The sequence below is a fragment of the Ahaetulla prasina genome, chromosome 4, assembly GCF_028640845.1.
Source record: "Ahaetulla prasina isolate Xishuangbanna chromosome 4, ASM2864084v1, whole genome shotgun sequence".
Lineage (NCBI taxonomy): Eukaryota > Metazoa > Chordata > Lepidosauria > Squamata > Colubridae > Ahaetulla > Ahaetulla prasina.
Genome location: NC_080542.1, coordinates 144,196,446 through 144,223,243, shown reverse-complemented (window position 1 = coordinate 144,223,243; position 26,798 = coordinate 144,196,446). Strand labels below are relative to the sequence as shown.

The 26,798-nt window shown below is 41.8% G+C and overlaps 1 protein-coding gene across 2 annotated transcripts in view; it reads right to left on the bottom strand.

Annotated features, from left to right (window-relative positions):
• Window positions 1-26,798, bottom strand: part of CRHR2 (corticotropin releasing hormone receptor 2) — a 168,102-nt gene that overhangs the window by 38,613 nt on the left and 102,691 nt on the right. For both annotated transcript variants that reach the window (XM_058182355.1, XM_058182354.1), the window contains 4 exons: window positions 13,507-13,613; window positions 3,038-3,155; window positions 1,840-1,993; window positions 869-929 (listed from right to left, as the gene is read on the bottom strand). In XM_058182355.1, the coding sequence (XP_058038338.1) occupies window positions 869-929; window positions 1,840-1,993; window positions 3,038-3,155; window positions 13,507-13,613 (440 nt within the window). The remainder of the gene's footprint in view (window positions 1-868; window positions 930-1,839; window positions 1,994-3,037; window positions 3,156-13,506; window positions 13,614-26,798) is intronic.

Sequence of the window (26,798 nt, the reverse complement as noted above, 5' to 3'; positions counted from 1 at the left end):
TTCCTTCCTATCTTCTCCACCTTATGATCTTTTTCTCCTCCTCCTCCTCCTCTCCTTCCTCTTCCCTATCTTCCCTATCTTCTCCATCTTCTTCTCTTCCTCATCTTTTCTCTTCTCCTTTTCCTCTTCCTCCCTCTTCTTTCTTCCTCCCTATCTTCTCCATCGTATCTTCTTTTTCTTCTCCTCCTCCTCCATTCTCCCTCCTTTTCCCTATCTTCTCCATCTTCTCTTCCTCCTCCTCCTATCTGCTGCATCTTATCTTCTCTTTCTCCTCCTCCTCCTCCTTCCTCCCTCCCTCTCTGAAAAACTGTTTTGCAATTGTTCCAAATGACTCTTGTTGCATTCCATGATCAAAATTCAAGCGCTGGCAATTGCCATGTATTTATTATGACCGTCGCATCATCCCAAGTCACGTGATTGCCGTTTGTGACCTTCCCAGCTGGCTTTTGACAAGCAAAGTGAATTAATTTATCGACTTAACAATTCTGGTGATCTGCTTAACAACCATGGCGCAAAAAAAAAAAAAAGGTCAGAGAATGAGTGTTATTCTTTAACAACGCCTTGCTTAGCAATGAAAATTCTGGTTATAAGTTAAGGACTATTTGCATGAAGCATTCTTGGCTCAATTTTAATTTATTGTATATTTTTTCTATTCCATCTTTCTTCCAGGACCTTGAAGTAACCATGAAGTCCTCTGAGACCACAAAAGTGTCCTCCCCAACCCAAATTTTTTTTTAGTAATTTCGGAAATGGCCTAGGTCATTATCTTGATGCAAAGTTCATTTTTGCTGAACTGTTTCTTCATTAACAGTGAAAACCTGCTGCTTGCAGAAAAACAGGGAGTGAGCTGAATCATTTTTATACTTACTGCTCATTTTCATAATAAAGTTTGCAGACAGCCCAGACAATGATAATGGGGCAAGGAATACCTAGAAGAAAAAGGAAAGAAAAAAAGAATGGGAGTTCTAAGAGACTCCTTCAAAGCTTGGAAGAAAAGGAGCAAGAATTGTCACAAATTCCCCACTATAATGGAACCTTTTCAGAAGTCTGAAGGAGCTACATCAAAGATTTGTTTTCCTAAAAATACTAGAATAGTGTAGGTTTTATGGGCCCTTTCAGATATTTACTTCAATCTATCCATCCATTTATAAAAACTTTGCTCTACATCTGCCTATCCATCCATCCATTCATGAAAACATTCCGTTTTCTTTGCTTCCTCCCTCCCACCTTCTTCCTTCCTTCCTTCCTTCCTTCCTTCCTTCCTTCCTTCCTTCCTTCTTTCCTTCCTTCCTTCCTTCCTTCTTCCTTCCTTCCTTCCTGTAAGGAAATCTCTCTGAAACAATGACCTAACAAGGGCATAGTTTGTCTAATATGTAACTCTTTCCTTCCTCCCTCCCTCCCTCCCTTCCTTCCTGGAAATATCTTTGAAACAATGACCTAACAAGGGCATAATTTGTCTAATATGTAACTCCTTCCTTCCTTCCTTCCTTCCTTCCTTCCTTCCTTCCTTCCTTCCTTCCTTCCTTCCTCTTCCTCCCTCCCCCCTCTCTCCATCCCTCAATTGATACTGCTAGACCACAACAATTTTTGAAATACACCCTCTGACCTCAGTAAAGATAGAAACTCAGATGGGTAACCAGCCCCTATCTCTCTGCCTTGTTGCTACCCTGATTCATAAAACAGGATTTCCTGCATGAGGAGGAATTGGAGTAGAAGACTTCCAAGATCCCTCCCGGGGCTGTTATTCGTTAATTTTGTAAATTACTGAGGAAAGGCCTGGCTAATAATGAAACTCCCAAATGAAACGTAGGAAGTAGATTGTGCTTCTAGATGGCTTACACCAGCCGATGAAGAGAAAAATCCATTTCCTCAGCTTGTCCGTTGAGTACGTCATCACAATGGCCGTGTGGAGGTAGCAACCTTCCACAAACATCCAGAAGAAATTGGTCACCACAAAGTAGTTGAAGATGGTTGTGATGCACCGACACCAAAGCTGTTGGGAAATATGCACATATTTTAGACCAGAGGTCTCCAAGCTTGGCCCCTTTAAGACTTGTGGACTTCAACTCCCAGAGTTCCTCAGCCATCTTTGCTGGCTGAGGGACTCTGGGAGTTGAAGTCCACAAGTCTTAAAGGGATCAAGCTTGGAGACCCCTGTTTTAGACCATTTGTACCATACAGTGTCTATGCTTGTATAGGAAATCCTTGACTTATGACCACAACTGAGCCCAAGATTTCTGTTGCTAAGTGAGTCTTGCCCCATTTTACGACCTCTCTTGCTACCGTTGTTAAGTGAATCGCTGCAGTTTTTAAATTAATCACATGGTTGTTAAGTGAACCTGGCTTCCCCGTTGACTTTGGTTGTCAGAAGGTCGCAAAAGGGGATCACATGACCCGGGACATTGCAACCGCCATAAGTACATGCCAGTTGCCGAGCGTCTGAATTTTGATCACGTGACCACGGGGATACTATAATGGCCGTAGGTGTGAAAAGCAGTCATAAGTAACTTTTTTCAGTGTTTGGACAGTCACTAAATGAGCTGTTGTAAGTTGAGGACTACTTGCACTCAATGGTCTGCAGTTTTCTTTTTGCACTTTGATTTTGACTGATTTACAAAATGCAACAGAAAGCAACTACAGGTAATCTTTGTTTTATGACCACAATTTGACCAAAATTTTCATTGGTAAGCAAGGTAGATTGTTAAGTCAGTTCTACCCAATTTCACAAGCCATGGTTGTCAAGCAAATGACTGCCACTGTTAAGTGACTCATGTGGTCATTAAGCGAACCCAGCTTCCTCCAATGACTGCCAGAATGACAGCCACATGACAATCACAGGATGCGGCAACCATCATAAACACATGCAGGTTGCTAAGCAACCAAATTTTGACGGGGAGGCTCTAGTGGTTATAAGTGCGAGGAGCGCTCATAAGTCACTTTTTTTCAGTTGCAAATTTGAACGGTTGCTAAATGAACGGTTGTAAGTCAAGGACGACCTGTACTTGAATTTCTGCCATATCTCTTGAGGAAGAAGTACCTCATTGCTCTCATGGATATTGTGGTCAATAGTCTGTAGCACGAACCACATCATGTTCCTCAGGATGAACGTTGTGATCAGGTTCCAGTGGATAATGTTGCGGAGGCATCGGATACTCCTAAAACGGCAAATATATATATATGTTTAGATCAGTTTTATTCATCTGAGTACGCTCTGTGGAATCTTGAAGCGTTCGATCAAGAAAATGGCCACCACAATGAGAAGGCCCTGCTCTTCTAATTCCAGCAAAGTTACCTTTCCTTCACTCCAGAAGTCATGGATTGTGCACTTCGATCCCATTCTTTATTCTGAACTAGATAAATATTTTGACATCTGAACAGAATAACAAGAGTTGGAAGGGACCTTGGGGGGTCTTCCAGTCCAACCCTCTGCTCAAGCAGAAAACCCCAAACTATTTCAGATAAATGGTTATCCAATTTCTTTTTGAAAGCCTCCAGCACCCACAACTTCTGGAGGCAAGTCCTTCCACTGATTAATGGTTCTCACTGTCAGGAAATTTCTCCCTCATTCTAGGTTGCTTCTCTCCTTGATGAGTTTCCATACGTTGCTTCTTGTTCTGCCTTCAGGTGCTTTGGAGAATAGCCTGACCCCCTCTTTGTGGCAGCCCCTCAAATATTGGAAGCTCCTATCACGTCATCCATAGTCCTTCTTTTCATTAAACTAATCATGCTCAATTCCTACAACCGTTCTTTATAAAGTCTCCTAATCATCTTTGTTGCTCTTCTCTGTACTCTTTCTAGAGTAGGGGTATCAAACTCAAGGCCCGCTGGCTGGATCCAGCCCACGGGGTGTTTAACGGAGCTTGGGACGGCCACATAGGGCCCCCTGAGCTCCATTTTTCGCTGCGATAATCTCCTGCAACCCTCTGCCAGTGAAAATGGAGCTTGTTAGGGCTGCGTGCGGCCCTCCCGAGCTCTGTTTTTGCTGGCAGAGTGCTCAGGGCACCACACGTGCTCCCGACACAAGTGATGTTGAGCTGGCCATGCCCTCCCCAGCAGTTGTGGGTTTCAAATCCCGGTGCTAACGGTTCACTATTGGTAGCGTATGGGTGCTCGTGCTTGCTTTGCAAGCGTGGGGCGCTTCTGCGCATGCGCAGAGCATTTTTGATGATGTCTTGGCGGGTGGATGGAACCTCCCGCCGCCACCCCTACCCGTTTGCCCGAATCGGGGCGAACCGGGAGCAGCCCACCACTGCTCCCCAGGCCCTCCAAGGTCAAACACAACTCTGATATGCCCCTCAATGAAATCTTCTATTACAATGTCCTTTCTGTCGAAGACTACTTCAGCTTCAATTGCAACAATACACGAGCGCACAATAGATTTAAGCTTAATGTTAACGGCTCCAATCTTGACTGCAGAAAATATGACTTCAGAAACAGAATTGTTAATACTTGGAATACATTACCTGATTCCGTTGTCTCTTCCCAAAATCCCCAAAGCTTCAACCAAAAACTATCTACTATTGACTTCACCCCATTCCTAAGAGGTCTGTAAGGGGCGTGCATAAGAGCACAAACGTGCCTACCGTTCCTGTCCTATTGTTTCCTTTCATTATATCCAATTAATATAGTTATTACATACTTATGCTTATATATATGCTTATATATGGTATAGTTATTTCATGCTTATGCTTATATGTACCGTGTGACAAAATAAAATAAAAAATCAAGTTTGACACTCCTATTCTAGAGTCTCAAAATTTTTTATCTTTTTTTTTTGGTTTAATCTTTTTTTTCAACAAAGGAGGGGAACATTCCTTCTATCCACAAGAATGGGTATTTGGAAATGCTCCTTCAGTGACGGAGTATTTTAGAACAAAAAATTATGTTGCAATGAAAATAAAATGGCAAACGCTTAGCTTGTGTGTATCACAGTGAGCGGCATATTATGACTGATATAATCATGGGGACTCCAAAATTGTATTCTAATGATGTTTTCAACATTTGAAAATATAAACCGTAGATAAATTGTTCTGAATACTGCTGGTGGCTTGGGAAGCACATTTTAAAGCAGATTTATAAATGCAACGGCACTCTTTAAGAATCAAAGCCGCATAGCTGGTGAAATCAGCTATCTTTATTGCTCTTGGCTGAGAATAAATGATACATGGACAATCTGAGAGAAACAAATAAGTGCTAATCGTTAATGAAAGTTAAAGAAGAATACTGGTAAGTGAAACATGCAAAATCAACAGGGATGAGAAGGAGATAGAAAAAATTAAAATAATCTCCATCCATTAATGCGTTTTGGAAACAGTACAGAGAAGAGAAACGAGGATGATTAAAGTCCTGGAGACTAAAACATATTGAAGAACGGTAATAGGAACTGGGTATGGCTTAGTTTGGAGAAAAGGAGGATTAGGGGGACACACGATAGCAGTCTTCCAGTATTTGAGGGGCTGCCACAGAGAAAAGGGGGTCAAGCTATTCTCCAAAGCACCACAGGGCAGAAGAAGAAACAAAAGATGGAAACTAAATCAAGACGAGAAGCAACCTGGAATTAAGGAGAAACTTCCTAACAGTAAGAACAACTAACCGTTGGAACAGCTTGCCTTCAGAAGTTGTAGGTGCTCCATCACTGGAGGTTTTTTTAAAAAAAACTGGACCGATCTGAAATGGTATAGCAGGGGGTTGGACTAGAAGACCTCCAAGGTCCCTTCCAATTCTATTCTGATTGATTTGAATTACATTTTCCCCAAGATAAATAAAAGTTTACTTTGTATATAATATACATAGCAAAAAAGGCCCTAAGAGTTGTAAACCTAATTTTACGCAGCTTCTTTTCTAAAAACTCTACACTACTAACTGGAGCATACAAAACATTTGCCAGACCTATTCTTGAATACAGCTCATCCGTCTGGAACCCATACCACATCTCTGACATAAATACAATAGAACGTGTCCAGAAATATTTTACAAGAAGAGTTCTCCACTCCTCCGAAAACAACAAAATACCTTATACCAACAGAATTGAAATCCTGGGATTAGAAAACTTACAACTCCGTCGACTTCGACATGACCTGTGTTTAACACACAAAATCATCTATTGCAATATCCTTCCTATAAAAGACTAGTTCAGCTTCAATCGCAATATTAACATAACATAACATAACATCAGAGTTGGAAGGGACCTTGGAGGCCTTCTAGTCCAACCCCCTGCCCAGGCAGGAAACCCTACACCATCTCAGTCAGATGGTTATCCAACATTACAAGAGCAAAAAATAGATTCAAGCTTAATGTCAACCGCTTCAAACTTGATTGCAGAAAATATGACTTCTGTAACAGAGTTGTTAATGCTTGGAACTCATTACCTGACTCCATAGTCTCTACTCAAAATCCCAAAACCTTCAACCAAAAACTGTCTACTATTGACTTCACCCCATTCCTAAGAGGACTATAAGGGGCGTGCATAAGAGCACAATAGTGCCTACCGTTCCTGTCCTATTGGTCCCTTTATTATATCAAATTAATATAGTTGATGCATATTTTTTACTCATATATATATATTTTCTTCAAGACATTTTGTTTTATCTATGACAATTGTTTGTGTATACTGTTGTGACAAAAAGAAAATAAATAAAATAAAAATACAAATGGATGAAGACTATTGCTTAACACAATGTAAGCCACTTGAGTCTTCGGAGAAGGGCGGGATATAAATTCAAAATAAAAATTAAAAAAAAAGATTCAGGGATAAACTCCTTCAATCTATTGTATTTTAGATTTCTGCAATTTCTACATTTTGTAACCTACTGGCTTATATTGAATGATTCTCAGCCTTAGCAACTTTAAGATGTGTGGACTTTAATTACGAGAATTCCCCAGTCAGCTTGATATTAAAAGAAACTGCTTAGAGCGGAATGAAAAAAAGAATCATATTACAGAATGCCAGAGAAGCCTTGTAATTATCCTAACACGGATAAAAAAGGCTCAGTGGAATGAATTCACACATTCAACCACTCAAATCAAAATATAGGAAGTCCTTGACTTTCAACAGTTCGTTTAGTGACCGTTCAAAAGTGACTTATGACCGTTTTTCACACTTAACGACGATCGCAGCATCCCCATGGTCACATGATCAAAATTTGGGTGCCAGGCAACTGATTCAGATTTATGACGGTTGCAGTCATGTGATCAACTTTTATGACCTTCTGACAAGCGAAGTCAATGGGGAAGCCAGATTCCCTTAACAACCGGGTTACTAACTGAACAACTGCTGTAGCAAGAAAAGTCGTAAAATGGGGCAAAACTCACTTAACAAATGTCTCACTTAGCAGCATAAATTTTGGGCTCAATTGTTGTCATAAGTCAAGGACTACCCTAACCAACTTTAACATGAACCTAATGTTGTGGGAACTCAACAGCTAGGTTTTTAGCTGACATATGAAAATATGGTGGTAAAATATATCGAGTCACTTAATTGTGAAATGAGCATCATATAGGTAGTCTGTCATTTGCACCTCTATAACTATCTGGTTCAGTTCTGCAACCCAACAAGAAAAACACAGACTTCAGAGGATCATTAGAACTTTAGAAAAAATAATTGCTACCAACCTGCCTTCCATTGAGGACCTGTATACTGCACGAATCAAGAAGAGGGCCGTGAAAATATTTACAGACCCCTCACATCCTGGACATAAACTGTTTCAACTCCTACCCTCAAAACGACGCTATAGAGCACTGCACATCAGAACAACTAGACACAAGAACAGTTTTTTCCCGAAGGCCATCACTCTGCTAAACAAATAATTCCCTCAACATATAGGGCCTCTGTGGCTCAGACTGGTAAGACAGTCTGTTATTAACAGCAGCTGCTTGCAATTACTGCAGGTTCAAACCCCACTAGGCCCAAGGTTGACTCAGCCTTCCATCCTTTATAAGGTAGGTAAAATGAGGACCCAGATTGTTGGGGGCAATAAGTTGACTTTGTATATAATATACAAATGGATGAAGACTATTGCTTGACATAGTGTAAGCCGCCCTGAGTCTTCGGAGAAGGGCGGGATATAAATGCAAATTTAAAAAAAACAACAACAAAAAAACACTGTCAGACTATTTACTGAATCAGCACTACTATTAATCTTCTCATAGTTCCCATCACCAGTCTCTTTCCACTTATGACTGTATGACTGTAACTTTGTTGCTGGCAATCCTTATGATTTATACTGATATATTGACCATCATTTGTGTTGTAAATGTTGTACCTTGATGAACGTATCTTTTCTTTTATGTACACTGAGAACATATGCACCAAGACAAATTCCTTGTGTGTCCAATCACACTTGGCCAATAAAATTCTATTCTATTCTATTCTAGTTCGAACTTTCAATGGTACCGAAAATGACCATCGGGACCATTTTTCACACTTACGACCATTGCAACATCCCCACAGTCATGTGATCAAAATTCAGATGCTTGGCAACCTATTTCTGATGGTTGCAGTGTCCCGTGGTCACATGATTCTCTTTTGCAACTTTCTGCCAAGCAAACTCAAAGGGGAAGCCAGATTCACTTAACAACTGTGTCACTAACTGAACAACTGCATTGACTCACTGAAGAACTGTGGCAAAGTAAGTGCTAAAACGAAGCAAAACTCAATACTGCATTGCTTAGCAACAGAAACCTGGCGGCTCAAATGTGGTCGTAAATTGAGATCTACCTGTACGGTTTTGTACCAATTTAATAAGTAAATAAAAATAAAATAAATACCGAAGAGGAATTTTAGAAGGAAAAATCTAAGCTGGAAATTTTCTTCCCTACGGGAGTTGTGAAACATAAAAATAGCATCCAGCATTTGCTAATAAATGTGTCTTAAGTTCGGGCAAGTTTTATGCATTCTCTGTTTTGGCACTGAAGAATTAGGTAACTTGAGTTTCACATATGGTCCACAATCTGGCAAGTTCTTAATTTGGAGATTCAACCCCCAGAATTCCATAGAAGTGGGGATAACTCTGGTTGGGGGGATGTTGGGTGGTGAAGTCCCAACACAGAAAGATATGGAATGAGAAAGGCTGGTACAGGAAATCCTTGACTTACAACTGTTCATTTAGTGACTGTCCGAAGTTACAACAGCCCTGAAAAAAATGACTTATGACCGTTTTTCACACTTGTGACCATTGTACTCTCCCCATGGTCATGTCATCAAAATTCAGACGCTTGTCAACTGGCTCATATTTATGATGGTCGCAGCGTCCTTGAGATATGTGATCACTTTTTGCGACCTTCTGACCAGCAACGTTAATGGGGAAGTCTGATTCACTTAACAACCGTGTTACTAATTTAACAGCTGCAGAGATTCACTTAAGAACGGTGGCAAGAAAAGGTCATAAAGTGGGGCAAAACTCACTCAACAAATGTCCCGCTTAGCAATAGAATCTTTGGGCACAATTGTAGTTGTAAGTCGAGGACTACATTTCAGGAGTTTGGGTACTGAAAATCAATCCCACAAGAAATATTTTTTGTAATACAGAACAGACGTTGTCTATGCTATTATTAAACGTGGGAGTATAATGAGAGAAAAAAAATCATTCGAGCTGCGTTTCTCCAAAGAAACATACAATTCCTTGTAATTTCAGCACCGTAATTATAACAAGGAAAATATAACATTACATTTGATGTAGCTTTATAGCCGAAAAGCTATAGTTACTCTGAGATTTGACACATATGTGCACAACCAACATAGGTATGATATGTCCCTTAAAGGGAAAAAAGATGATGTTATGATACAGATAGTTCTCAACTTACAACCGTTCATTTGAAATTACAACAGCACTGAAAAAAGTGACTTGTGACCGTTTCTCACACTTAAGACTGTTGCAACAATCCCTACGGTCACGTGATCAAAATTTGAACGCTTGGCTAACTGAGCAATTTCTGTTGCTAAGCAAGTTGTTAAAAGAGTCTCTTGCCCCATTTTGCAACCTTTGGTTGTTAAGTGAACCTGGCTCCCTCATTGACTTCGCTTGTCAGAAGGTCGCAAAAAGGGGATCACAGGACCCCGGGACACAGCAATGGTCATAAATAGGAGTCAGTTGACAAGCTGTTGAATTTTGATCCAGTGATCAATCATGGGGATGCCACAATGGTCCTAAGTATGAAAAACAGTCATAAGTCACTTTTTTTAGTGTCATTGTAACTTCAAACTTCCATCCTTCCGTCCTTTGTAACTTCCATCCCTTGTAACTTCCATCCTTTATAAGGTAGGTAAAATGAGGACCCAGATTGTTGGGGGGGCAATCAGTTGACTTTGTAAATATACAAATAGAATGAGACTATTGCCTTATACACTGTAAGCCGCCCTGAGTCTTCGGAGAAGGGCGGGATATAAATGTAAACAAAAAAAAAAAAACAATCGCGAAATGAATGGTTGTAAGTTGTGGGCTGCACATAAAGCTGCCTTTTGCAATTGACTGATGGTGAGTTTTTCAATGACCACGGAGATTGAATGGTGCTCTGGTTATTTTCGGATTGTAACCCAAGGAGTCTATGAATAATTATTAGTTGTTGTTTTTCTGTATTTCCTATTGTAGGAAGACAAAGGCCTTACGATGGAGAACAGAGAGCATGCCCAAAAATGTGAGCCAGAGTGGTTAAATAGGTGACAACAAAAATGAAAATGAAGGGAAATTCTAATGTTCATGCAATTTTATCCATCATTCCATTCACTCAGTATCAGGCAGGGATTAAAAACAAACCCATACCTTTTCAAAATCCTTCCTAAATCATACAGGCAATCCTCGACTTACGCCTACAATTGAACCCAAGTTACCCAACGTTTCTGTTGCTAAGTGAGACATTTGTTAACGTGAGTTTTGCCCCATTATGTGACCTTTCTTGCCACTGATGTTAAGTGAATCCCTGCTGCAGTTGTTAACTTAGTGACACGGTTGTTAAGGGGAATCTGGCTTCCCGGTTGAGTTTGCTTGTCAGACAGTTGTGAAAGGGGATTAGGTGACCCCTGGAACTTTCACAATTATGAGTCAGTTGCCCAGTATTCAAATTTTGAACACGTGGCTGTGGTCATGTAAGTGTGAAAAATGGTCATAAGTTGCTTTTTTCAGTGCCGTCGTAACCTCGAATGGTCACTAAATGAACTGTTGTAAGCAGAGACTACCTGCGTTTTCCCATTTGAAACTGGTCAGAGAAACCAGTGAGATAAAGTCTTCTCAAATCAAAAAAACAGGTAGTCCTCAACTTATCACCATAATCGAAAGCAGAATTTCGGTTGCTGTGTTGGGTAGTTGTTAGTTAAAGTCATGCTTGATTTTATCTTTTCTGCTATGGTTGTTAAGTGAATCACTATCATTGTTAAGTGAATCGGTCAAATTTGTTGGAAACAAGAAAATGGCGATCGTATGATGCCAACATGTTGCAATCTTTCTAAGTACCGGTACGTGCCATCTGTCAAGCGTCCAAATTTTGATTATTTGTTTGTGGGGAGTGCTGTGGTCGTTATAAGCATGAGGCATATAACTGGTTGTAAGCTACTTTTCTCATTCATTATTCTAGTATCGTACGATTGCTAAATAAATGGTTGTAAGTCGGGGACTATTTTATTCCAAACAATGGCAAATTGACTTTGTCTTCAGTGCCACTGAGATGAAGCTTAATTAAAACTGACTTTTGCCAGACTTCAAGTATAGTCGCTTTGATCTTCTTCCTGTTTGTATGCCTCAATGCTTTTGTTAAGTGCCTAGATCTCATTAAGAACCATGAATCATTTGTTCTCGCGCTCCTCTTAATCATGGTTAATAGCTCTACCTCTTGACCGCTGAATTTCTTCCTACGTTGTTTCTGTAATTTCCTTTGTTCGTATTGTGCTGTAGGTACATTTAAAATGTACCTACAGCACAATATTGGACCACAATACTGTAGGGAAGAAGGTATGGCAAAATAATAATAATAATAATAATAATTTAAAAAGTGCACCACTTCTTCCAAATGCAGAATTTAAAATAAAGGCTTATTGTCTTTCCTTTGTTTGCAAGAAATGTTGTTTCTTAACAGCCCAAGGGCTCAACTATGCCGTTGGATGAGAAAAATTATGCATCCTTGATACGAGCCATCTCTGAAACCTTGGCTGCGGTTGATGCTTATTTAGTTATTATTCCCCACCTGATAAATATTCATTGATCTGGCAATTGTGAAACATCTGCTTTTAAACTTACAGGCATGATGCACAGATGATGCCAGTGTAGTATGAAGTATTATATGGGGAACAAAAAGCCCATTACTGATACAAGCATATTAACTCCAGAATAACATAAAGAAAATAATCAAGTTTTGATTTTGGAAATGCACACCTAATTTTTTTTTTTTAACAGAGTGGAAAAATGAAACTGCCAAGTTAAAAAATGAATGATGCATTTTAAAAAGAGGCATTCTAGTCTTTTCCCCACTAAAAAGGAAGAGAAGATATGATTACAATGAATTCTCTTTTATGAACAGGAAACTGGTCTGCTAGTGGAAGGCACCAGGCTAGAAACCAGCAGACTGGGAGTTCTAATCTAGCCCTGTCTTAACCATGACAGATGGCTGGGTTACCTTTGGTCAATACCAGGAGATGATGAGTTCTAGCTCCACCCTAGGCATGAAAACAGGCTGGGTGACTTTGGGCCAATTACCAGGAGACAGTGAGTTCTAGTCCTGCCTTAGGCCTGAAAACTATCTGGACGATTTTGGACGAGTCACCAGGAGATTAGTGAGTTCTAGTCCCATTTTAGACATGAAAACTACTGGATGACTTTGGGCCAATCATTAGGAGATGGTGGGTTCTAGTCCTGCTTTAGACATGAAAACTATTTGGATAATTTGGGCCAATCACCAGGAGATGGTGAATTCTAGTCCTGCTTTAGGCATGAAAGCCAGCTGAATCAGCCATTCTCTCTCTTTCTATCTCTCTCATTGGACCAGCCCATCCTACCTTTCAGGGTTGTTGTAAAACTAGGAGATATCTGTTTCTCCATCCTTGCCTGTTCAACTTTCTGCCATCCAACAATCCATTCACCCCTCTATCCATCCCTCCATCCTTGTCTGTTCATCCTTCTGCCCGCCCATCCATCCATCCATCCATCCATCCATCCATCCATCCCTCTATCCGTTTCTCCATCCTTGCCTGTTCAACTTTCTGCCATCCATCAATCCATTCACCCCTCTATCCATCCCTCCATCCTTGTCTGTCCATCCTTCTGCCCGCCCATCCATCCATCCCTCTATCCGTTTCTCCATCCTTGCCTGTTCAACTTTCTGCCATCCATCCATCCACCCCTCTATCCATCCCTCCATCCTTATCCATCCATCTTTCCATCCATCCATCCATATCTCTGGGGAGAGGAACATCTTTCCACTACTATCTGCAACCCTCATTTCATTTGGCTACTTTCCATCATCTCCAATGACTCCTGCTCAGCCAAGCCATTGACAAAGCTGGATGAAAAAGAGATTACTCACCTCAAGCAGAGGAACAATAAGAAGGCCACGATAAGCGCTCCAATGGAGATGCAGTGCCCCAGGTAGTTGATAATCATGGCCACCTTGTAATGAAGAGCAGGCTTGGTCTGTGGGGCAGGAAAGAAAGAGAAAGATGGGACATCCCATAAAATGAAAAGACTGGAGTTGGGTTGGTCAAAAGCAATTATTCTTACTGGGGACATGAAATGGGCAGAACTAGGGGCCAAGAAGAAGAATGAAGCTCATGAGGAGGTTGGTCTAAATGAGTGAGGTGGATGGAGGGAGACCGTTGGTGGGTTGGATCAAGAAGAACCTGGAAACTAAGATCTTGATCCTGCTTGGTCTCAGGAAGCTTCTTCACATGTAGAACAAGGAGGTGTTACCACCAACAATCACACTCAGTCCATCAGGTTTCTGTATCCAACAAGGAATAAGAGAATCCTGATCTAGATCAGGAGCTTCTTCTTCTTAACCCTTGAGAGCCTCATTTCTTGAATGATGGGAGCCAGGAGATGAAAAGACACAGGAATGCTGAGCTTGGCCAAGAGGCAAGTGACAATGGCAAGGCTACCCAAATGTAACCTACCGAAGGAAGCCAGAGTTGATCAGGCCCAGATATATTCAAGTGGGCCAGAACTTCCAGATATTTAAGGAGGAATCTGGCCCATTAGAGTCCCTGTTATGACCCTAGTTTGGAAAAAAAGTGACTTGTCCCCAGAAGTTGTGGGCACTCCAACATTGGATATTTTTAAGAAGATATTGGACAACCGGTGCTCTGAAATATTATAGTCTCCTGCTTGAGCAAGGGTTGGAGTAGAAGACCTTCAAGTTACCTTCCAACTCTGTTATTTTGACTTCCTAGCATCTCAAAATTGACTTCTTTCTTGTCTATTCTTTTTTTTTTTGAAGCTATTTTTTTGATGAATTGATCTGAACAAAGCAAAGACAGATCCATGATGTGGTTAATTAACCAAGAAGAGCTGCTGTCTCTGAGGTCAGGATGGATTTCCAATAAAAGTGTCACTGAGGGGACTCTAGAACTAATCCTCGGACTACACCGTAGCGTCTCTGAACCTAGGCAATTTTAAGACATCTGGACTTCAACGCCCAGAATTCCCCAGTCAACTTGCTTATGGGATCCACCCCAGCTTGCTGGCTGGAGAATTCTAGGAATGGAAGGCCACACATCTTAGCTGACATGGTTGAGAAAATACTGGCCTACACATTTTCCACCAGGGCTGCCTGACCCTTGAGAGATATTCTTATTTTGCAAAACATGGACTTCTGAAACGAATAGGAAAAAGTTTATTTCCTGCCATTTGTCAAACTGTTCTAACTGAGGAGAACCAACCTCTACGCAGACAGTATACAATTCATGTCGGTTTCTGGATTCATGGAGTGAATTAAGTTAAATTAAATTAAACTGGTTTCTGGATTCATGAAGTGCATCGAATCATGTACAGATGAGCCCTTGAATTGCAATAACTCATTTATCAAATGTTCAAAGCTAGAACGGCACTGAAAAAAGTGACTGACAACATGTCCCTGCAGTCAACCTGATCAAAATTCATGTTATAAAAGCTGGAGCATGCCAAGATCATATGATTGTCATTTGTGACCTTCCCAGCAGGCTTCCATCAAGCAAAATGAACGGAGGAAGCTGAATTCACTTAATTCACTACATGATTCACTTAACGGCTGTAGGTATTTGCTTAACAACTAACTTAAGAGCTGTGGTGGCACAGTGGTTAGAATGCAGTCATGAAGACTAACTCTGCTCACTGCCAGGAGTTCGATCCTGATTCAGCCTTTGACACCCATTTCTAAGAAGTCTCTAAGAGGCGTGCATAAGCGCACCAGCGTGCCTACTGTCCCTGTCCTAATGTTCCCTTTTATATGTATCCATTCCATGTATTCATAATTATGTTTATACTTATATCTGCTACGAAAAATAAAAGAATAAAATAAATAAAAATAAGTAAATAAAAATCCTTCTGAGGTCAGTAAAATGAGGAGCCAGATCGTTGGGGGCAAGATCAGAGGTGGGTTTCAGCAGGTTCTGACCAGTTCTGGAGAACCGGTAGCGGAAATTTTGAGTAGTTCGGAGAACCGGTAAATACCACCTCTGACTGGCCCCACCCACATCTATTCTCTGCCTCCCAAGTCCCATCTGATTGGGAGGAAATGAGGATTTTGCAGTATCCTTCCCCTGGAGTGGGATGAGAAATGAGAATGGAGATTTTACAGTATCCTTCCCCTGCCATGCCATGCCCACCAAGCCGTGCCCACAGAACCGGCAGTAAAAAAAAAATTAATCCCACCACTGGCCAAAATGCTGACTCTGTAAACTGCTTCGGGAGGGCTGTAAGGCACTAGGAAGCAGTATATAAGTGTTGAGTGCTATCTGTCTGTCTGTCTGTCTGTCTGTCTGTCTGTCTGTCTGTCTATCTATCTATCTATCTATCTATCTATCTATCTCATCTGTCTTTCATTCTGTCCATTCGTCCGTCCATCATCCATCCATCCCCCCCTCTATCTACATCCATTCATTCCCCCTTTCATCTATTTCTATCATCCATTTCTTTTGCCTGCCTGCCTGCCTGCCTATGTCTGTCTGTCTGTCCATTCTTCAGTCCATCATCCATCCATCCATTTATCCACCCACCGCCCTCTACCTACATCCATTCATCCCCCCTCTCTCATCTATTTCTATCATCCATCTATTTTGTCTACCTGCCTGCCTCTCTCTCTCTCTCTCTCTCTCTCTAAATCGGGGTAGTCAACCTTTTTATACCTACCGCCCACTTTTGTATCTCTGTTAGTAGTAAAATTTTCTAACCACCCACCGGTTCCACAGTAATGCGCCATGTATCATCGTCTGCGCATGTCTCTTGCGCATTGTGGATTGGGTTTGTGGGGGCGCTGGCTATCAGCTCTGCTTGTCTGTTACAGCTGGGTGGTGTGGGGGGAGATGTGCGAGCTATTCTGGGACGAGGCTCTTTAGTTTGTGCCATTAAGTTTCACTTATGTAGTGAACTAAAATTATGCGCGGGCGATACAAATAGTATATTTTCAGAAATTTAAATTGTCATGGGGAATTTTATGAAAACCTAATGGAAATGTTTTTAAATAATGCTATGAAATTTTTTTTTTAAAGTCAATTAAATTAAAAAAAAAGGAAAGTGCTTCAGTTTCGGACAAAACCCCTATCGCCCACCATGAAAGGTGGAACGCCCACTAGTGGGCGGTAGGGACCAGGTTGACTACCACTGATCTAAATGATAGCGCTAATTGACAACACTAAGATGTGTGGATTTCAACTCCCAGAATTCCCCAGCCAGCATTAACTGGAACTCCGCAATATCTCTACTTGTTTTGAGTGTCTGTTATTGCTCATCCCCCTGAACGGTTTCTGAAGTCCCCGAGGCTATGAATCATTTAGGAGTGCAAATGCAGCCCACTCAGCAGGGTTCTATCTTGGGATAATGCAGATATCTATGTTACATTTAAATGAGTATAAGATAAAATAAGATAACAGCAGTTATCCACAGAGATGTAATGTAATATTTATGGAACAAGTCAACACAGAACTGCAGATCAAGATGCAACGAAAGGCGAGAAAGATTTGGAAATAGAGACACCGCCAAAGGAACAGTGTGTGTTGGGGCTGGAGCCACAACAGTGTGATAAAAGATGGCATAATCCACAACTGCGCAATGAGTGGGGAGGAGAAACCTTCCCTAGTTTCTCAGAGAGGCTAAAGGGTGATGATGGAATTGTACTTCCAGACTTGCAAGACTCTGTTAATGTTGCTTTACCATAAAGTAGAACTAGTTCATCTGTCTGGTCTACCTTGTAGGATTGGTATTAATCTTGCAAGACAGACAATATAATTCTCTCCCCTCCCCCTATCTCCCACCGAAGAAACTAGGGAGGGTGTCTTCTAAGCGTCCCTCCCACTGCTGAAATGTGGGTTATGATTTCTCCTACCTGGCCATTCCCTTACCTGTGTCTTTTTGCCCAGATTCCCAATGTTTTATATACATACCATGAAACAAATAACAGAACAGAATAACAGAGTTAGATGGGGCATTGGAGGTCTTCTAGTCCAACCCTCCGCTCAAGTAGGAAACCCTATACCATTTCAGACAAATGGCTATCCAACATTTTCTTAAAAATTTCCAGTGTTGGAACATTTATAACTTCTGGAGGCAAGTTGTTCCACTGACTAATTGTTCTAACTGTCAGGAAATTCCTCCTTAGTTCTAAGTTGCTTCTCTCCTTGACTAGTTTCCACCCATTGCTTCTTGTCCTGCCTTCAAATGTTTTGGAGGATAGGTTGACTCCCTCTTCTTTGTGGCAGCCCCTCAAATACTGAAAGATTGCTATCACGTTACCCCTAGTTCTTCTTTTCATTTTACTGGGTATCGCTATGTGGCTAAAGTGAAGAAAAAAAGTGAGAATATTAGCAAACAGCAGGACAAGAAAATGCATAAATGTCCATCAACCGCTCAATATCTAGTCATCTGCCTAACCTGATAGCTAGAATAACAGAATAGCAGAATTGGAAGGGACCACTGAGGTCCTCAATTGCTTCCATGCTTGGGCAGGAAACTATAGCACTTCAGACAAATGGTTGTCCAATGTCTTTTAAAAAACTTGCAGTGTTGGAGCATTCACAACTTCTGGAGGTATGTCGTTCCACTGGTTAATTATTCTAACTGTCAGGAAATTTGTCCTTAGTTCTAGGTTGCTTCTCTCCTGGATTAGTTTCCACCCGTTGCTTCTTGTCCTGCCCTCAGATGCTCTGGAGCAGGGGTCTGCAAACTTGGCTCTTTTTAAGACTTGTGGACTTCAACTCCCAGAGTTCCTCAGCCAGCAAAGCTGAGTTGAAGTCCACAAGTCTTAAAAGAGCCAAGTTTGCAGAACCTTGCTTTGGAGAATAGCTTGATTCCCTCTTCTTTGTGGCAGCCCTTTAGATATTGGAAGACTGCTGTCAAATCACCCCAGTCCTTCTTTTTATTAAACTAGACATACTGAAGTCCTGCAACCCTTATCCATGGATTTTAACCCAGTTTGCCTTGATCCTGAGAAAGCAGAATTATCCATTCCTACTGGCTGCTATCCAGCCTTTCTCGCTCATGACAATTCTGAAGTTTTTCTTCTGGGCATTCCTAGTTTTCCTTCTGGAATGTAAAATAATAAATAAATAAAAATAAGGACATCTGTGGTGTGACCCCATTGGGGTTGGGAGCCATTATAGATGGGGAGAAGGCAGGCCAAATCACCCATATTCCTAATTCCTCACCTCTTTATCTCCGATCACGGCCTAGAGGAGCCTGTTTTTATGGGGCTGCTCCAGACAGTTATCTCTATATCCAGGATCTCTCTCTTCCCTCCACCTTCAGGTAATAGTAACAGAGTTGGAAGGGACCTTGGAGGTCATCAAGAACAACCCCCTGTTCACGCAGACCTATACCAGGGATTCGAACCGCCAAACTGCCGACCTTTCTGACCGACAAGTTCAGCATCTTAGCCACTGAGCCGCCTAGCCAGGCTGTGACATTACTACCTGGAGGAGAGCAGGCTGACACCCCCACCCCCCCCACAAATCCTAGTAGCCCCTCCACTCCCATTGCTGAATGGGGTTTTCATCTCTGTACCAGATGCTAATCCTGCCCATGAGCGATTTAAGCGGGACATGTGATTCCAGTCCATTAATGGATATTGCGAAACGAGCCATCTGCGTGGAAGACACCCCCCCCCCCACTCTGCAGGTTTTTAATGGTGACTCTGGCACCTTCAAAGCCAGTCAACAAGCAGATGTTCAGCTGATGAATTATTACCCCATTACTGGATATTTATTAGAGCTGGGTAACATTTCAATTCAAAGGCAGAAAGGTACTTTGGAATATCTGAGGCGAGCACGTAGCAGTTGCCTGCTCTTGTAACATCAAGTGTGTCTTGTCTCAGGACTGTGCTGTAAAAGCTATACAGGTAGTCCTCAACACACAACCACAGTTGGAACCAGAATTCCCACTGCAGGACAGTTGTTGAGTGAACCATCCCCAATTTTGAATTTTTTTGGGGGGGGGGCACAGTCGTTAAGTGAATCACTGCAGTTGTTAAGTGAATCATGCAATCATTACGTGAATCTGGCTTCTCCCAAAATTGGATGCTGGTTGGGATAGTTGCACCAGGGGTGAAATTCAGCAGGTTCTGACAGGTTCTGGAGAACCGGTCTTTCGGGTGCAATTCAAGGTATTGGTTACCACCTTTAAAGCGCTCCATGGCTTAGGACCGGGCTATTTACGGGACCGCCTTCTGCCACCGTTTGCCTCCCACCGACCCGTGCGCTCTCACAGAGAGGGACTCCTCAGGGTGCCGTCGGCCAAGCAATGCCGGCTGGTGACCCCCCAGACGAAGGGCCTTCTCCGTGGGGGCTCCTACCCTCTGGAACGAACTTCCCCCGGGACTTCGTCAACTTCCTGACCTTCGGACCTTTCGCCGCGAGCTGAAGACGTACCTATTTCTTCGCGCAGGACTGGCATAGAATTTTAGAATTTTAATATTTTATTATGGGGGTTGTAAATTTTAACTGGGTTTTATTGCTTTATATGTATTTTAAATTGGGCCATATTTGATAGGTTTTTTAATTATTGTTTTTATTATATTATTGTGTTTTATTTGGCTGTGAACTGCCCTGAGTTCTTCGGGAGAAGGGCGGTATAAAAATTTAATTAAATCAATAATAAATAAATAAATAAATAAATTTTGAGCAGTTTGGAGAACCGGCAAATACCACCTCTGGCTGGCCCCAGAGTGGGAAGGGAATGGAGATTTTGCAGTATCCTTCCCCTCCCTCGCCCACCAAGCCACACCCACAGAACCGGTAGTAAAAAAAATTTGGATTTCACCACTGAATTGCACATGGCAATCATGTCGTTCTGGAATACTGCAACATTGGCCGAATTTTGATCATGTGTGAATGGCTGTGACCGTCATAAGTGTGAGGATCAGTTCTAAGTCATTTTTTTCAATGGACTGTTTGTAACTTCAAACAGTTGCTAAATAAATGGTTGTAGGACAAGGGGTCATCTGTACAAGGTCACCATGATGATGTGCTCTCAAATCGTTTTTGAATCTTGAGAGACTTCGTAGATAATCATCTTGGTTGCTCTTCTCTGCACTCTTTCTAGAGTCTCCACATCTTTTTTACATCGTGGCGACCAAAACTGGACGCAGTATTCCAAGTGTGGCCTTACCAAGGCTTTATAAAGTGGTATCAACACTTGACGTGATCTTGATTCTATCCCTCTGTTTATAATCACCGAATTTGGCATGGCTGTTTTAAAATTGCAGTAGACAGAAGCTGCATCTGTGCCTCTGTATCCTTTGAAGCTTCTTTCTGCTTTTGATCCTAATACACTACAAAGCACACTTTACACCAGGAAAATGAATATCTGCCTGCAGTTGGATAATAATAGTAACAGTCTATTTGTATATCATATCTCTGGATGTTTTTGTTACAGAGGGTTGGAAAGTTAACAGAGAATATTCCCCTCATCAAAACAATCCAGAAATGCTTTATTTCTGTTTTTAGACATTCGATTTTTATTTACCTAAATTCAAAAGATGGATGGGAATAAATCCTGCTTTTAAAAACTAAGAAAAGAAGCCAGCTCATGCAATGTGCACCACCTCTTAAAATTAACAACTAATAAACCGCAATAAAAGGTCATTCTAAACAGAGAAAAACCTGAGCTTTAATCAAAGATAAGATTTCCGACAAATGTTTGGTTCTAAACGCATCTGTTTCCCAAGAGTTGAACTCTAAAAGACTTGGGGAATATTCCATGTTTGATATTTATCAAGTCCTTTTAGCAAACCCAAAGAGCCAATTAAAAAAAAACACCAAACCAACAACCCCCAAACAAATGAAATTGTATCTTTCAAACCGAGATAACTTTTGGAAACATTTCTAATTTAAGGACTGTCTAGCTAAGGAGAACATTCAATACTCCAGGGTCTAGAGGGGTTTTGAAAAGGAACCACTCCAAGTTTGACAACACTCACAATGCAACTAAAGCTGCTTAAGAATTGGTTCAACCCCAGGTGCGGTTGAAAAAGTGCACAAAAAACCCTGGAAGGACCACATTTATTCAGGTTGTTGATTTATCAGACAGATCTTCAACACCAAGAGTGTCAAACTCAAGGCCCGGGGCTGAATCCAGCCCATGGGGTCCTTAGATCCAGCCATCAGGGTTGCCCTGAAAACAGCAAAGGACTGGCCCGCAGTGCAGGGGTGAAATGCACCAGGTTCTGACAGGTTCTGGAGAACCGGTAGCGGAAATTTTGAGTAGTTCGGAGAACCGACAAATACCACCTATGGCTGGCCCCAGAGTGGGGTGGGAATGGAGATTTTGCAGTATCGTTCCCCTGGAGTGGAGTGGGAATGGAGATTTTGCAGTATCCTTCCCCTGCCACATCCACCAAGCCATGCCACGCCCACAAAGCCACGCCCACAGAACCGGTAGTAAAAAAATTTTGGATTTCACCATTGCCACAGTACCTTTAACAGCAAAAACGGAGCTCGTGAGGGCTGTAGGTGGCACTCCCTACTCCATTTTCGCTGGCAGAGGGTTGCAGGAAGCCGTGGCAGCTGAAAACGGAGCTCAGGAGTCCGTTTTTGCGGGCAGAACGCTCGGGCCACCACAGGTGGCCCCAAAACGAGTGACAGCGAACTGGCCACGCCCACCCCAGTTGCAGCATTCCCACGGTCACATGATCACAGAGAGGGACTCCTCAGGGTGCCGTCAGCGAGGCAATGTCGTCTGGCGACGCCCAGGGGAAGGGCCTTCTCTGTGGGGGCTCACCCTCTGGAATGAACTGCCCCAGGACTTGCCAGCTTCCGGACCTTCGGACCTTCCGCCGCGAGCTTAAAACATATCTATTTAATTGCGCAGGACTGAGTTAGATTTTAGTTTATGGGTTTTATCTTGGGTTTTAATTTTTATATTTTTAATTAAGGCTTTTGAATAAGTTTTTTAATTGTTTTTAGAATTGTATTTATTGTATTTCTTGCTTTTAAATGCCTGTAAACCGCCCTGAGTCCTTTGGGAGATAGGGCGGTATATAAATATAAACAATAAATAAATAAATAAATAAATAAATCAAAATTCAGATGTTTGGCAAATGGTTCATATCTATGACCGTTGCTGTGTCCCAAGGTCAAACCAAGGGCCATGGGGAAGACAGATTCACTTTACAACCTTGTCACTAAATCAACAATTGCAGTGATTCATATGACAACACCCCCCTCCCCCGGGAACACAGTTATGGTCATAAATCTGAGTCGGTTGCCAAGTGTCTGAATTTGGATCACGTGAACCATGGGGATAGTGCAAGGGTCATAAGGGTGAAATATATCCATAAGTCACTTTTTCGGTGCCATGGTTAACTTCAAAAGGGCATTAAACGTATAGTTGTAAGTTGAGGACCATCTGTAGTTTTTTGGAAATTGGTGAATTTTAGCTCCACTCTTTCAGGTTCAGTTTGTTCCTATTGACGTCTCAGTCATTTATTGCTCTCTTAGATCAGGGGTCTCCAACCCTGGGAACTTTAAGACTTGTGGACTTCAACTTCAGCTTTGCTGGCTGAGGAATTCTGGGAGTTGAAGTCCACAAGTCTTACAGTTGAAGCCCACAGCAAAGCTTTGCTGGCTGAGGAATTCTGGGAGCTGAAGTCCACAAGTCTTACAGTTGAAGCCCACAGCAAAGCTTTGCTGGCTGAGGAATTCTGGGAGTTGAAGTCCACAAGTCTTACAGTTGAAGTCTACAGCAAAGCTTTGCTGGCTGAGGAATTCTGGGAGCTGAAGTCCACAAGTCTTACAGTTGAAGCCCACAGCAAAGCTTTGCTGGCTGAGGAATTCTGGGAGTTGAAGTCCACAAGTCTTACAGTTGAAGCCCACAGCAAAGCTTTGCTGGCTGAGGAATTCTGGGAGTTGAAGTCCACAAGTCTTACAGTTGAAGTCTACAGCAAAGCTTTGCTGGCTGAGGAATTCTGGGAGTTGAAGTCCACAAGTCTTACAGTTGAAGTCTACAGCAAAGCTTTGCTGGCTGAGGAATTCTGGGAGCTGAAGTCCACAAGTCTTACAGTTGAAGTCTACAGCAAAGCTTTGCTGGCTGAGGAATTCTGGGAGTTGAAGTCCACAAGTCTTAAAGTTGCCAAGGTTGGAGACCCCTGCCTTAGATAGACCAATCAACTCACAGGGGTTGCTACTGACTACTATGAGGAACTTTGATTGGGAGGATCATTAAGTTTCTGTATCTCTCTTTCTTTGTTAGTTGCATTCATACAACAGAATCAATACAGTTGTTAAGTTAGTAACAAGGTTGTTAAATGAATGTGGCTTCCGCATTGATTTTGTTTGTCTGAAGGTTGCAAAATGGGATCACATGACCCTAGGACAGGGGTCTGCAACTGTGGCTCTTTCATCCCTCTGCTGCGGCTCCCTGTCACTCAAAATATGCGTCACAACTGCCACTGTGTGACATCTGGCAGCACGTGATTTATTGAGCTTTTTGACACCCCCCCTTTTTTTTTTTGGAGTTCAAAATGTTTTTGTTGCATCCAGAAATAAAAATGTATTCTCTCTGTAGCAGGTCATTGATTTTGTAAATACAAGACACTATAGTTTTTTTATACATAGGATAAAGGTAAAAAACCGTATGTACAATGCAGAGGTGAAATGCTCCCGGTTTGGACTGGATTGAGTGATCCGGTAGCAATGGGGGTGGGTAGTTCGGAGAACCGGTAGCAAAAATCCCTGCCCCCCCGCTCCCGTCGCCCATGCCCACCCAATCGCCTGATCCCCACTTGTCTATTTGCTGTTGCTTTCGGGCTCGCTCCTGCCTTGCTTTGCTTTGGCTGCTGCAATCAATTGCATCAGTTAGCAACTGAATCTGCCTGCCTGCAAATCCATCTCATCAGTGAGCAACTCAATCTGCCTGCCTTGTCTTTTGAATTGGTAAGTAACAGGGGGGGAGCTTTAAAAAAAAGTTAATTGGTTTTTTTTTAAAGAGTTTTTTTTTTTTAGACATAGCAATTAACTTTAAATTGCTACATCTAAATTTAAAAGGAAGTTTTAAATTTAACTGCTTTTATCTAAAAATATAAATAAAATAAAATATTTGTGCAGCTTTCTGAGATTTGGTGTATTTTTGTAGTGTTTCACTCTAGCTACACAAACACACAAAATCTCACAAAGCTGTATGTGGCATTTTGTGTGTGTGTGAGTGAGTGAGTCTGTTGTGTTGTGGTGTGTTGTGTGTGTAAAGTGTGAAAGTTGTTTTTTGGGCTTTTTGTGGCTGTGTGATGTTCCTGCTTGTTGCAGGGGCCATTTTGGGTGAAGCGCAGCTGCTTTTACATTGTGTGTGAGTCAGTTGTGTTGTGTTGTGTGCGTGTGTAAAGTGTGAAAGTTGGTTTTTGGTACCTCTTATTGTTTTGTATACTTTGTTTATTATTTTTATTATTTATTGTTATTGGCCACACCCACCCAGTCATCTGACCACCAAGCCACGCCCACCAATTAAGCCACGACCGCAGAACCGGTAGGGAAACTTTTTAGATTTCACCCCTGGTGCAGTGTTATCTTCATTTTAGATGTCAAAAGGGTTTTGTGGCTCCCGGTGTTTTCTTTTCTGTGGGAAATGAGTCCAGAACAACTAGACACAAGAACAGTTTTTTCCCGAAGGCCATCACTCTGCTAAACAAATAATTCCCTCAACACTGTCAGACTATTTACTGAATCTGCACTACTATTAATCGTTTCATAGTTCCCATCACCAATCTCTTTCCACTTATGACTGTATGACTATAACTTGTTGCTGGCAATCCTTATGATTTATATTGATATATTGATCATCAATTGTGTTGTAAATGTTGTACCTTGATGAACGTATCTTTTCTTTTATGTACACTGAGAGCATATGCACCAAGACAAATTCCTTGTGTGTCCAATCACACTTGGCCAATAAAAAAAATTCTATTCTATTCTATTCAAATAGCTCTTTGAGTGTTTAAGGTTGCCGATCCCTGCTCTAGGACACTGCAAACTTCGTAAGTATGAACAAGTTCCTTCCAATTCTGATATCCTATCCTATCCTATCCCATCCCATCCCATAATATTCTATCAATCAATCAGAATTGAGCTGGAAGGGACCTTAGGGATCTTCTAGTCCAACCGTTGCTCAAACAGGGGACCCTATAGAATTTCAGACAGGTGGCTGTCCAGTCTTTTCTTAGAAACCTCCAGGGATGGAGCACCCACAACTTCTGGTGGCAAGCTGTTCCACTGGTTAATTTTTCTCTCTATTAGGAAGTTTCTCCTTCATTCCAGGTTGCTTCTCTCCTTGATTCATTTCCATCCATTGTTTCTTGTCTTGACTTCAGGTGCTTTGGAAAATAAGTCCATAAGTCAAATTATTCTCCAAAGCACCTGAGGGCAGGACAAGAAACAATGGATGGAAACTAATCAAGGAGAGAAGCAACTTAGAACTAAGAACAAATTTCCTGACAGAATAATTAACCAGTGGAACAACTTGCCTCCAGAAGTGGTGAATGCTCCAACACTGGAAGTTTTAAAGAAGAGATTGGACAACCATTTGTCTGAAGTGGTATAGGGTTTCCTGCCTGGGCAGGGGGTAGGACTAGAAGACCCCCAAGGTCCCTTCCAACTCTCTTATTATGTTATGTTAAGTTGACACCCCCCCACCCTCTTCTTTGTGGCAGCTCTTCAAATACTGGAACACTGCTATTAAGTCACTCCTAGTCCTCCTTTTCTCCAGCTTTGCCATACAGAATTCCTGCAACCATTCTCCATATGTTTTTTATCTCCAGGCCTTTAATCATCTTAGTTGCTCTTCTCTGCATTTTTTCCAAAGTCTCGACTTTTTTTTTTTAATGCGATGACTAATTAAAGATGCAGCAATCAGTTAAATATTAATTTAATTAAATCAATTAATGATGCAGCAGGCTGTTCAAATTAAGAACGGTGGTTATTTTTAGGGAAGGTCAGCTCCCAACAAACTTCAAAGTATTCTCTAAAGACTGTAGGAGTCGCCCTCTAAGTTAGTCTGAACGCCCAAGGAGGAAGTTTATATTTACTTTTGGCCCACAGAAAGCGGGATGGGGAGCAATTCTTAAAATGGGTGTGTTGTGTAATTGTCCATTTTACTTTTCATCCTTCCTTTCTACATGTGCGAGATGCTCGGTGCAGCCACATGCTCACT